Raw genomic sequence first — 13,799 nt, forward strand, 5'->3', positions numbered from 1 at the left:
AAGAGAGTATCTATTAAAATATATTAGTATATGAAACTATGTTAATTTTCTTCTGCTTATTAGAGTTCTTCACTCTCTGGTGTACAATAGAGCTCTCTCCTTTGGAGCGTACTGATTTCAGTCGCCACAGAGTACAAGTGCTACATTTGACCCTACAGACTCAGAGCTCTTCATGTCATTACCTTTATTTAATCCATCATTTTCCTTTAACAGAAACCCGTGTTCCTGAAGTTCCGAGTTCCTTACATGTCCGTCCGCTTGTCACCAGCATCGTAGTAAGCTGGACTCCACCCGAGAACCAGAACATCGTGGTGAGAGGCTACGCCATAGGGTACGGCATTGGCAGTCCCCATGCGCAGACCATCAAGGTGGACTATAAGCAGAGATACTACACCATTGAAAACCTGGGTAAGCAAAGGGAATGAACATCAGCGCCCACCTTTTACCTCTCATTTATATTGCTGTTTTCTACTTTTACGGTATTATAAATAAATGAAACTACAGGCATGTTTTTAAGAGGATCTTTTTCCTTATTCTGATATTATGCCTGATGCCAAACTGTTGATAAATTTCAAATAAACTCAGTTTTCTGCTGGTAGAGGCAGAGGAATAAAAAAACCTCCAAACCCAGAATCCTAAATTCACCAGGTTCGAAGCATTGATTTGATGCTTTCCCTTTAATGATTATTACAGAATCTTTCATGCCGAGCAGCATTCCCTTATTCTCCTGCTGCTGCTGCAGAACAGGTGGCTTCAGGCAAAAAAGAAACTAAAATGTCACCAAGATACAGTGGCATCTACTTTAAAAGAAAAATACAGATTCGCCCCTCCACAGAATTCTCTGTGGTAGGTAAAATACCTTGAAAGCAAAATAAATATTAGGATTGCAAAGTTCCATAAAATTGGAGTTTTGGACAATATTATAGTAGAGCAATTTAAAAATGTTAATTATTAAATGTTTTTCCTGACTACTGTTTTGACAGTACTTCGGGTGGGTTTGCTGCAACTGTAGACTTCTGCTGCATGAGAACTATTGAACACTAACCGAAGGTCTGCGCAGAGACATTCTCAACTAAAATTTAGTCTTGTTATTTCATGTATTTCAGTTAAAAAATAAAAGACTGAACAGAGAACATGGAGAAGCAGAAAATAGGATTCGCTGACAGTTTGCACTAAAAAAGTGTTTAATTTCTTCCCCCCTTTAGACCCGAGCTCCCACTATGTCATAACTCTGAAGGCGTTTAACAACGTTGGTGAAGGAATCCCTCTGTACGAGAGCGCGGTCACCCGCCCGCACTCAGGTAAAGGCCAGGGGCCGCTCTGGAGTTCCCCCCAGCTGGGAATTTCTGACGTACCTCCGCAGGGCCACTGCGGATAGGCTGGACTGTACTGTAAGGGTCTTGTTTTTCAGCGGCGTCGAGTAGACTCCATCGCTTTAGCTGACTGGGCTCACCGCGATTACCGCGCCTGTTCCGTCTGTTTGTTAAACCACCTAAAACTGGTTTCATTTTTAAATTACAAAACCTAGCTTTCAACTACTTAGTGATGTTCTCATTCGAAAAGTTACCGTTAGCACAAATTGTGTGGGTGCAGTTGTAAAGGCATTGCCCTTATTTTGCTTTTTATGGACAAGTATCGATGTTTCTGGTCTTTTACGCTGAGGTTTTCAATATGATGCCTGCATTCTCTTTGTCTAAGTCTCAATCTGCTGTCACTTACACTAAACAAGTATATATTTTTTTCCATCATGTAATACATTAGTAAAAGATTTTAGGCAGACAAATGTGTTTGCAAGCGAGCGATTGCTGTGCTCTGGCTCACTCTGCTCCCCACGAGACTGTTGACATTATTTAGTTATTTTGTATAGATGTTACCGCTTCTATTTGGTTTAGTCTTCTGAAGAGCAGGAACTCTTACAGATTTTGTAGACGACATTGGAATTGCAGTTTCTTCAGTTACTGCAATTTTGTATGATACTTGGAACTTGATTGCCATTACCATTCTTTAAAAGATGATGGCAGTTCCCTGTGATGTTGATAACGCGGCATTTACCCATCTAGAAGGCCGCCAGCTCTTTTTCCTCCTCCTTGTTTTCTGGAAGAGGAATCAGTGGACGTTCTGAGGCAAATAAAGTCCAAGCTAAAATTACTGTATGTCTGGGGTTCTTAGGCCATGTCTGGATGCACTGAACACTAATACGATTATTAATATATACTAGCATATATATATTGTCTTACTGTCTTAAGAAAGGAACACGATGCAAGAGTAATTTTATTAGCCAGTCGTATGTCACCTATTAACTCTGGCTTTTCTCTCTTTTTCTCCATTTCTCACCTTTCATTTCATTGTACTACCCTGCATTTCCCCTTTTTTGTTTTTGTTTACATTAAAATGCCACCTTCTCCCTTTTTAATTATAATACATGACTTTTTACCCATCAATTCCCTAGACACTTCCGAGGTTGATTTGTTTGTTATTAATGCTCCATACACTCCAGTGCCAGATCCGTCTCCCATGATGCCACCGGTGGGAGTTCAGGCTTCCATCCTGAGCCACGACACCATACGAATCACTTGGGCAGACAACTCTCTGCCGAAGAACCAGAAGATCACAGATGCTCGCTACTACACAGTCCGCTGGAAAACCAATATTCCTGCAAATACGAAGTACAAGGTATTGGCGTTTCGACACCACTAACACGGCTGCGTTATTTCAGTGAGAAGACGTGTCATTCATGTGCAAGTCAGGGTTAAGCGAAAGCTGAGAGTAAAGACAAGCACTTAGGAATCAGTATAGAAATGTGCCCAGTTTTATTTGAGCTGCCCGGACTGAGTTCGGTACTGCTCAGGTACATCGTCACTTCAAGGGTTCTTCTCAGTGTAGTGGAAGTAGTTGTTTTTGTGGTCTCTTTTGTGTGCGTGAGTGTGAGAGAGGGAGACGGGGTGTTGTGTGTGAGGGGGTGGGAGAGCTGGCTCGGGAAAGGCAGGCAGACGCTTCCCGGAGTAGGTTCTGCTGTGAAACCATGGTCACGGTGGTCACCATTTTGTCCTTTCTGCTTCACCCCGACACGATGGCTTTGTATGACGGAGGTGGGCTTACCTTTAGAGGGGCCGCTAATGCGTGAATAAGGTGAGCGCTGCTAACGCCTTCTCTCCGGTGAGCGGAACAATCTGCATTTTTGGGGCGAGTCATGCAGGGAAAATATTTACCCTGATGGTTTTAACTTTCCTTTTACAACCTTTTCTGTTCATACAGAGTTGATAATGAACCTTTCCTTTGGGAACTGAATGGGTGCAAAATACATAACAATAAAATTATGATATCCCTGCCTTTCTTGGTTTTCATCTGCTATTTTGATTTGGAGACTAGATTGGGGGTTCGGCTTATTGCTTTGGATGTTTTTAGTCGGTTGGTTGGATTTTTTTAATTTTCAGAGTTATCTGGAGGCCTCAAAAATGCTGACTGCAAATTTCACATTTGAAACGAGACTCAAAGGAAATGGTTGTTAAAATATCCAGCTAGTGGAGCTCCCTTTATGCTCTTGCAGAGTAATCTTGTTACAAACCAGATTTTCTTTTTTATTGAAATGAAAAGATGTATATATGTGTGTTCTTCCTCTAAAGGCGAGTTATTTATGAACCCACATTCCTGAGTCATATGCAGAGGATGTCTCGGGAGTGATTTATATAATGCTGCAGTTTCATTAGTTAAATGCTTAAAAAAACCCACCCTTGGTGGTAAATGAAATACTCCCACCGTTCTCAGTGCTGGTGGCCAGTGGTCACGAAGGTTTATTGTTGGACCAAAAATAATATGTAATGATGGAATACGGTTCAAAATTACTCATTGTAAAAAGCATTTGCCTGGAGGGACATAACTTGGAGAACATTTGCTCTAATCATTTTTAACCCACGCTGTTTGGAGAACTCACATCCTGCTTTTCTTCCTTTGTTTCAATCATGGATTCTGTACCGCTGTGTTGAACAGTAACAACTGCTCATTTTAAGAAAGGCAAAACCTCTTTTCAGCCGTTGCTGTTCAATAAACTGCTGTATTTCAGTCAGGTCTTTGGTAACTTTATTGACTATGAGCTAGTATATTATTTGTCAGGGCCATCTCTAGCAGCTTTGTTATTTATTGCATGTTTAGAGGCTGTTCACCCAGTTGCATCGAAGCTTCTCCGTTACACCGCTTGCACACAGAAATCTTATCTTTGTGTCAGTTCTAGTATCCAAAGCTACATCTGTTCAACACAGAGTTGTTTCATCCCTCCCTCTCATCAGTAAATTGGATGTTGATACAGTTCATTCGTATTTTCTACATTTGCTCCCCCCTTCTATGCTGACATTCCCAGGCTATTGTTAAAGAAGAGGCTGCATGCTTCAAATACAACGTAAGAGGTTCCACTTTAAGAAGCCCGATTTTCTTCAATTTCTGTAGGAGTTGTGTCAACCTAGAGCATATAAACACAGGACCAGATGTGATACAGTTCCTGAAGCTAAAAGACTCACTGTGTTTTGAACCGTGTAGTTTCACTAATGTGGATCAGAGAGCGTTTTTCAAAGCATCTTTGTTGGTGGGGCAGAGTTGTCCTGCTGGCAGGCTACCTGGGATTTATCGGTGTGCTCTCGAGCATAAGCTGAAATATTAAATCTGAACTTAGATCTTTTAGGACTGTATAAAAGGAAAATAAATTTTACAGGGTAGTATTTATGAAGTTTATTTCTAGTAGGTGAGCAGGGTTTAGTACAGTGGGATATATTGTGATCTTAAAAACAGTAAGTGGTGTTAAAAAATGAAGAAAGCAGAGAAGTCTAACACTCCAGTTCAGCCTTTCATGTGTCATTTACATTCAATATGATGTGCAGTGAAACTAAAAGACACCAAGTTTCAAAGGCAGAGATGAAAAGTACAACTTTAACCTGTAAAAAAGGACTCCAGCTGCCACGTGTGACGGCAGCCAGGAGCTAAAAAATACTATAAACAGAATTGAATGCTTAAGTGGTGTTAGGAATTTCCCTAGGTATTCTGGAGAGGAAGAAACGGTGTGCTTTTCAGGGGGCAAACCAGCTTGTAACGCCAGCTGCTAGGAAAAGCTTTCTGCTTTGGACGTGGTCAGGCCAAAGGTCTGCGCAGCTTCTACCGAAGCACCGGCAATTTCCTAATGGCCCTGAGCTGCCCTGCAAAGAGCCGGGAGCAAATGTTCCTTGGCTCTTGGAGAGCCGATGGAAAGCTCTTCTGAGCACACGGCTCCGCGTTTGTGCCGGGGAGGTGGTGGTCAGTGAGGCTTTGGCACTGGACTGGTGTGAGAGCTGTCCTGCTCCACGCTTGGGTACTTGACCCATCCGGCCACAATCGCGTTTACTTTGGAACTAAAAAACAAATCTAAGTATCACTCGGCTAATGGTTTTCTGACCCTTCACCCAGTGCAGCAAAAAAAGCTGTCACTGATAGTTGAGAAATAAGGGGTTTCTTTGCTGTGTTACTCATAAAGTCTTCAAGGAACAGGTATTTATAGACGGTCTTTTTCTTGAAAATTAATTAGCTGAAAACAGTTGTTTTCTGAAGGCAATAGTTATTAATACAGTTGTATGGCCCTGTCAAATATTGAAACACCTAACTTTAATTCTGTGCTTTATGTATGAATATACATAAATGTAGCTACAGCTCTTTTTTTGTCACGGGCCTCAAGTACCTTCTGTTCGTATTCAAGTCATGTATAACCAATACCAGATATTTTAACCAAAAGGTCGAAAATTCTAGCTAAATGGCTGTTACAAATTCCACTATAAACCATGTATAGTTTCAAGTGTGCGATCCTAGATAACCATTTTTTCTGAAAAATATCCATGTATTAGTAGAGCTTTGTTATCTTCAAGTCTCAGCACCTGTACCTTCAGTTGATACTTTTTAATTTTTTTTTTAAGTATGTTAAAAATTTACAGTAAATTCTGCCAGGAGCTTGGAAGGCAGATGCAGGTTTGAGGAAGGCCGGTTATTGTTAGCTGTGCTGCATTGTTTCCCCTAGCCAGCTCAGCTAATGAAATGCCGTAAATTAAACCCCCCAAGTAGACAGTGATTTAGCCTGCTGCATAACAAGTGTGCCCTGGACCTTGTATTGCCTTTTTTTTTTTTTTTTTTTTTTAAAATTTATAATTGACTGCTATTAAATGCCCTTGCTGATTGCAGAGAGAATTTCTAGGTTAGGAAAAAACAACTGCACATTAATACTTGATTAATGAATTTGCATGACAGAGCAAAAACGTTACAGAATTAATGACCGTGGTTATGAAAATGTAACGATGCTAAAATGTTTTAAACACTTCCCTGAGACAAGGGTGTGTGAGAGCTGGGGATTGATGGTTTTCAGTTGGGAAGTTACTGACTCTTTGTTTTTCTTTCAGACTGCGAATGCGACCACTTTGAGCTATTTAGTGACGGGGTTAAAACCCAACACCTTGTATGAATTCTCCGTGATGGTGACTAAAGGTCGGAGATCGAGTACTTGGAGCATGACAGCACATGGAACGACTTTTGAATTAGGTACTTCTTCCTCTCCTTCTGGGAGGGCTGCCGTTCCTGGCAAGATGAATAAAGTCGCGTCTGCCAGAATTCTGGAGGGGGGGAAAGCATGTATTTAAAATGATTATGCTGATGAATACTTGCTGGGGGCTTGTTTTCTTTATGTAGTCAGAAATTCTGATTAAAAAACAACAACATACTTCAAAATTCAAAGGGATGATTGCACGCAAAAGAATTTACATCAAATTACAGAGAAGTAATGAATAATGTACCGCAGTTCACGGACAGGAGAGAATAAGGAAGCGTACATTTGAAACGTCTCAGAAATAGCATGTTAATAGCAAATACAAAGAAAATACTTTAGCAAATAATAATTAAAAATTGCTATAATTATGATGATAATTATTACCCAGTGAGGAAGTCCATGAGGCAAATGAATTAAAAATAAAATCCCAGTAGAAATTAAGATGTCCAAATCAGACCTACAGTTTTGTTCTTCAGCAGGAATTGCCGTCGCAGCGCTGTTAAATGATGCTCTCCCAAAGTACGAAACAGAAAACGGTTTGTAGCTACTGGGAGAAACTTGGCGCCACTGAGTAACTGCGAGGGCCAGGACCGGGCCCTCATTAGCTCTTTTTATCCTGCAGTGTTAAATGATCTCTGTGCAATTAAATTTACTCCTTATTATGCTTAGGTTTCTGCCTATTTGAACTGTAGGGACAAAAGATGGGTATCCAGATTACCCTCTAGTTCTCATGGTAAATTAAAATACAGCAAAAAAATCAAGCATGCAAAGAATTGGTGAGTTCATCCAAATATTCTATAACAAGAATAAGAAAAAGCCAAAGCAGGATAAAATCAGAAAGCTCCCAATGTACTCTGAAGTCCCATAAACCCTTCGAGAGCTCCAGTTGCTTTAGGTTTTGGTGGGAATGCCATGGTGTGGAGTCAGCTGCCCATCTGACAGCGCAGGGCTGGGCTGAGTCCATCCCACGGTAAAACACTTCATGTGCTGACAGACAATCCTCATCCCTAAATCTACGCTAAGGGGAGAGATTGCAAAGGTGCACAAATAAAGTTCTTAAAAAGAAAAGAAAATTTGAAACTCAAGAAGTACAGGAGCAAGGGCGGGATGCAGGACGTCTCATTTCTTTTCATCTAAATGGAAAGTAAATTTCTAGTCAGGGTGGTTGTAAAGAATATTTGCAAATACAACCTAAAAGCTAGGGAACTAAGAAGCAAATGAAAAAAAAAAAACCCAAACCAAAAAAGGCTAAATATATTTTCTCATAACAGATCTTGTGATTTATATTACTTGCCAAATTCCGGAGTGTGTGACTCACTATTTTTGAATACTCCTGAGTAGCGGCGTTGTGTGGGACCCGCTCCTCAGCTGGGGCTGAAGAAAAATAGGGGATACTGGGTTTAGTGCTGGTCTGTGAATTAGTAATCCTTTGAGGGCTAGTCCTGATTTTATTTTATTTTTTTTTCTCTGAAGCTTACTACGGGGCCTTGAACTGTGCTTTATGTCTGTGCGTTTCTGTTGAGCAGGTTTATAAGCATTTGCGATAATAGTTACAGTGACTTTTGAGCTTTTGCTCTCCCTGGTTTCCAGCTGTCATCCTGCACCAGGGCAGTCGGTAGCCATCTCAGAGGATGGACAGATTAATTTCTAATAGGTAATACACATAAAGCTCCTTAAATGCAGAAAGCACTGTGTAAGCACTAAATGTTACTATTACAGTATTAAATATCCAAGGCGGATTTACTTTGCTAAAAGTTACCTAATGAGAAGTCTTATGTTTTTCGTCACGTGGCGTTGCAAACTGTGGCTGGTTAATGGAGATGTCGGCTCTGTGCGTTTGCAAGCCATTAATCCGAGCCCCAGCTGGACGCTGGAGTGTGCGGGGAGAAGGGGGTCCGGTTTCAGCCTTTGCTGCAGCAACTGGGGCCATTTCCTGAGCTTTGGGTCGGAGGCTGATGGGCGAAGGAAAAGCTCTCCCCCCGCCTCAGTCCGACTCTCGGGCAAGCCAGGGGAAGAGGCTGGACAACGGTGTTCAGCAAATATTTCTAGATTTCAAATGCTTCTGCGGTGCAGATTTCCTTGCAAATCACAAATCATTCTTCACTAAAGTAAATCGGCAATTTTAGATTATGACTCTAAATCGCTGATTAATTTACTTTGCTGATTCAGATTTCAGTGGCAGACTGGCATTGCAAGATCTTGGTCCCACCGTAAACCTGAAAATACGGAGCTATTTTGTACGCCTTTGCATATAAAATGTATTTATTTCACAAAGTTTTATTTTATGGTGACCGAAGAAATTCAGGTCAGCAGTCACTGACCCTAGCTGTTAGAGCCGTGCAAGGATGCCGTGTTTTTGAAGGCACGTGGGCTCACTCACTCATGAATCACAGCATCTGTTGCTGAAGTGCTTTGGAAACAGGTAACTCCTTACGGAGAGGCGATGCTGCGCACCAGATGGCATGTGCCAGCTGAACGGAGTAAATCAGTAAGACCACTACGCTAGGACGGTAGATTTATTTGAAGATCGAACATTCAAGCGGGTTTATTATTGTACGTGCCTTTTATCAGTGGTAAAACAAATAAAAAGCAAAGGTGCTGAGATAACTTGTTTATATCCAGTGAAATTGGGCAACCTGTTCCTGACTCTCTGTTTGTTTGCAGTTCCTACCTCTCCTCCCAAAGACGTGACTGTGGTGAGCAAAGAGGGAAAACCTCGGACAATAATTGTGAACTGGCAGCCTCCCTCCGAAGCCAATGGCAAAATTACAGGTGCAGTTTACATGAGCAATAAAGGCAGATATAAGATGCCTGGTTAACGGCAGAATACAATCTGCATAACTATGTGAGCATGTTCCCTGCTTCATTTAGCCTAGAGCTAGCCAAGAGGTCTATATCTTCGTTGTCAATCTTTTAGTCGCTCAGATTAATTATTTACTTTTGTACCTAGTAAAAATATATTAAGATATAAACTAACTGCAGTGTGAAATTGGAGTCTAACCAGAAATATAATTGGAAGTTTAAGTATCTCAATAACCTTTGCCTTCATCAGCTTGTGCTATTCTAATAGCGTGCCTCCAGAAATACATCTGTAATGCCTCTGGCCCCTCAGTATTTTATACAGAAGACTCCATCCCAGTGCTCTTTGTCATCTTTCTGTCATTTTTGTGGCACAGAACAGACTTAAAGTCAGTTTATTAGTCCCCTGACATAACCATTAGGAGTAAACTGTTATTTGCCTTTGTAACTGTGCGTCACTTTCACGTAGGAGAAATCATTTTACAGAAAATACTAATTACTGCTTCCTTTCTGTAATTTCTGTTTGCATTCACATTTCTAAAGGCTTTTTGAAGTAATTCACTTCAATTTTCCTTTTTTACCCCAGGCTTTAAGCTTAAAGTAGGTTCTTTTGGCATATAGTTTGCAGCGTATGATTTTGCTTTTGTTCTCAGAATTAACTCAGGTGCAGAATCAAACCTTTGAAACCTGTCACCGCCTGGCGTCTGATGAGGCAGGGCTGTAGCCCAGGTTCTAGACAGGAGGCAAAAACTAATTAGATCCCTCTGAAAAGGCAGAATACTGGAGGCTCTTAACCTTTAGTAATTACAATAAACTTGGAAGTGAGCTGGAAGACAGACCCCAGCAAGGCACAGCGGCACTAAGGAGGCAGCCAGAACCCAGCTCTGTCCTGGTGTGGGGGCCGGGGGTTGAGGGCAGCTCACCCGTGCCCGGCCCTTCCCTGCGCGCAGGGACAAGCGTGTCCACGCGTGGGGCCGTAAGGATGCACCTCTCGCAGACAGCTCCTCACTGCACCACGGTGCCGGGCTGAGCCATTTCTATGTCTCTGCAGGCGTATATCTGTTTATACATTGTATATTTTTTTTTTATATTGATTATAAAGCCAATTCTTTGTTATTTTATTATCGGTGAGATGTTTCCACTATATGGAGGGAAGGTTTGACTGGAGAACCAAGAGCCTTTACCTTAACTGGCGATTAAAGGACTTGGTTGCCAGTCGTCAGTGAGGGTCGCTCAGGGAGGTGTGAAATGTCAGGCACAAATATCCCTAGGTTACGCACAGTCCTGAAAAGAGAAGTCATCATCTTACATCGAGTGTGTACATGAGAAAGGGAAGACAATGTACAAAGAGATCAGCATTTCCTTGCACAGCGCAGTTAGCAAAATTAACACACACGTTCCATTTTCCAGGTAAAAAATCTCCTTGTGGTGTCTGTACTGCAAAGGAGAACCTTACATTTATTCATATGTGTTGAATGAAAATGTATATAGTATTGTTGGGTTTTGCATAAGCAGCAATTAACAAGTAAAAAAAATAAAATAAACCATTCTGTGGTAAGTCTGAGTCCACCAAACATTAGATTTAATTTGCCAGGGAAGAGGGCAGTGTTGGGGGAGGCGTGCGCTGAGTGCCCTCTGGTGGGGAGAGCCACTGTCAGCGGGACGAGCAGCTTATTACTTGGGTAATTTACTCATTAACTCGGCTCAATTCATTCTGTGCATTAAGTAATACCGTAAAAGTGATGATGTAATTCCATGCACTGGATAGCCTGTCTGTGGAATACTTGTCCCTACGGCCCTGATCTCCTTTTGATGTGGGTGGGATGGATGGGAAACACTGAGCTGTGCTAGTCTGGATTCCAGACGCTGGTGCATCGTTACAGCTGATGGCCAATGGGTACAGTCGTAAGTTAAATCGGTAGTCTTGTGCCACTACACTATATATAGTGCTTTTCACTCTCACTATATATATATATATATATACATATATACACACACACACACACATGCACATGTTGTCCTTAAACAAGTTTCAGATCTGTTGCTTTTGACTTGTACGAGTAGGAATTGATTAGATCTCCCGCTCAGTACGTCCCTGTGCTGCCAAGGCAAGTAATGAAGCACGCCAGAGCTGCGGCTGGCGTTTCACGCGTCCCCTCCATGCCATACTGCTTACTGTGAGTTCTGCAAATTTGGGGTGTCAGCAGTATCTTCCGTTGCTTTAGAGAAGTGGAAGGCCCTCCAGAGAGCAGCTCCCCTTCCTTACCCTAACCCCCAGGCTGGGGTCTTCGGGCCAGGGAAGCAGCAATCTGTGCATGAAGCAGCTGATGACCTTACCCTGTCTTTGTGCAAGTGTTTATTTCATGCCAGGGCTGTGCGTTTCTTACATAAAAAACCATGATAAAGCTTTTACTTGATATTGGTTTGTAATCGCAGCATATTTTAATAACAGAACATAAGCTCTTCCCAGCCCTTTTTTCGGTGTCATGCAAGAGAACTTCAGTTCTCTTCAGATTATGATCATCTTTGTTGATAAACTGAAAAATAATAAAATAATTATAAACTGTTAAATACACATTCTTTAGCTGTGCATGAGGACGTTTTGTTGTTTAACTTTTCTATAAATATTAATACTTCGAGGATGTTTTGATAGGGACAACTTTTATCTTATTCTACATTGTTTGGTCTATGAACAGGTAAAGGGATGGAATTGAGGAATTTCTCCATATTCAGTGAACCGTCATAAAAAATAATTTTGATATTTTAAATGGCTTTCTTCTCTCAACATATACTTTTAACAGTTTAAAGTTTAAGATGGGAAGGCTGTCTTAATATTTAAATGCATTCTTGGTCTTTGAAAAAGTAAGACTACACTTTCAGAAAACCTATAACTCATAATTTAGCTGTGCAAACATCGTAAGTCAACAGAACATTTTTTGTGAGATCTTATGACTGTCCCGTTTCTTTTATGTATAAATTTCTTTTGCTTTTCCCTTTGCCTAGGCTACATCATTTACTACAGTACGGATGTGAATGCTGAAATACACGACTGGGTTATCGAACCCGTCGTGGGAAACAGACTGACCCATCAGATACAGGAATTGACCCTCGATACGCCCTATTATTTCAAAATTCAGGCCCGCAACTCGAAGGGCATGGGGCCTATGTCTGAGGCCGTTCAGTTCAGAACCCCAAAAGGTAAACTATCACATGTATCAGTTATCTTCCTCCTCGTGTTCCGAATGCAGCCTCTCTAAGGATAAGATACCAGTGGCATGGATTTCGTATTTAAACCGGAAAAGACAGGAAGACAATGGAGTTTGACTAGAATGAAATTTTCTAGTGGATTGCTCTTGTATGTAGTTAATACATATGCAAATGTTGCTCAGCTGTTTGATTAATTGTGTTATTTCAAATTTACTGGCGGGCACTTAGGTCATGTACGTGTTAATGCTGAGGGTCCGTGTCCTAAATGTGCTTTTTAGAAAACCAGTTTTTAGTTGCTTTAAGGTTCTCGGTCTTGTGTGCCACGTCTGCTCACAATGGGGTGAACAGTGGGGTGGGTATGAGATGGAGCGAGGTGGTGGGGGTGGTACCCAGCTGCTGGCGGGTGGCCTGGGTGACAGGATGGGACCTAGTGTGACACTACAGGCTCTTCAGTCAAGAGCCGCTCGGTGGGGGTAACTGGTGAAACAGTACGAACGGAGGAGAGCTTGGGAAAAAGTACTCTAAGGAGAGGTGAAAAATAAAAAGTTACGAGTAGATTTGCTAATAGAACTTTTTCCAAATGAGTGTTGGTGGTTAGAAATAAGAGCCGTAGCTAGTCTGATGTGCTATGTGAAACTTTAAATTCTGTCTCTTACTCCTTCAAGCCTTGTGATCTTTCTCTTGTTTTTTCCTTCCCTGTGCTTGTCCCACTAGCTGAATCCTCAGATAAAATGCCTAATGACCAAGGTAAATGAATAGCTGTGCTTTCTCTTTTATTCCATCCTTCACACGTTTTGTTTTTCCTGTCCGTGTGCGGTTGCATTTCTTAAATGAAACAAATATCTGTTGCTGTAACTGTAAATGACCAAGTTCCTGTTGTGCTTTTAATAGTGGAAGGACTGGAAGTCCCGTTTGTGGTTTGGGTGCTAGGAATATCGAGTGATTTCTGTAGTCGGATGTCAGATGAAGGGACAGGCGGGTTGTGCTGGGGCTGAATCGTTCTGTCAGAAGGGAATAGGATGAAGTGATCTCCCAGCCTCTGACCATTGATGCAAGATCTCGCTACGCAGAGGTGGAAGATCAAACAGTTACCTAATTAGCCCAAGTGCCGTTTTGTGAGCTCTACATCTGTAATTATTTTCGTAATAAAGGGAAGCATGTCTGCTCTGGAAAGCTTTTTTTGGAAGAGAGAATCTTCTTGTCAGCTCATTTAGACTCCAGACTCTCCCGAAGAGCACAGCATTAG

At 41.6% G+C, this 13,799-nt stretch overlaps 1 protein-coding gene across 14 annotated transcripts in view; it reads left to right on the forward strand.

Annotated features, from left to right (window-relative positions):
- The window catches only part of NEO1 (neogenin 1), a 210,849-nt gene that overhangs the window by 177,959 nt on the left and 19,091 nt on the right, over positions 1-13,799 (forward strand). For 5 of the 14 annotated variants that reach the window (XM_074601904.1, XM_074601913.1, XM_074601900.1 and 2 more), the window contains exons 15-21: positions 214-408; positions 1,206-1,301; positions 2,450-2,673; positions 6,405-6,543; positions 9,212-9,319; positions 12,350-12,544; positions 13,268-13,300. In XM_074601904.1, the coding sequence (XP_074458005.1) occupies positions 214-408; positions 1,206-1,301; positions 2,450-2,673; positions 6,405-6,543; positions 9,212-9,319; positions 12,350-12,544; positions 13,268-13,300 (990 nt within the window). The remainder of the gene's footprint in view (positions 1-213; positions 409-1,205; positions 1,302-2,449; positions 2,674-6,404; positions 6,544-9,211; positions 9,320-12,349; positions 12,545-13,267; positions 13,301-13,799) is intronic. The other 9 variants (XM_074601902.1, XM_074601908.1, XM_074601909.1 and 6 more) reach the window with 3 other exon arrangements.

This window comes from Larus michahellis, chromosome 9, assembly GCF_964199755.1.
Source record: "Larus michahellis chromosome 9, bLarMic1.1, whole genome shotgun sequence".
Classification (NCBI taxonomy): Eukaryota; Metazoa; Chordata; class Aves; order Charadriiformes; family Laridae; genus Larus; species Larus michahellis.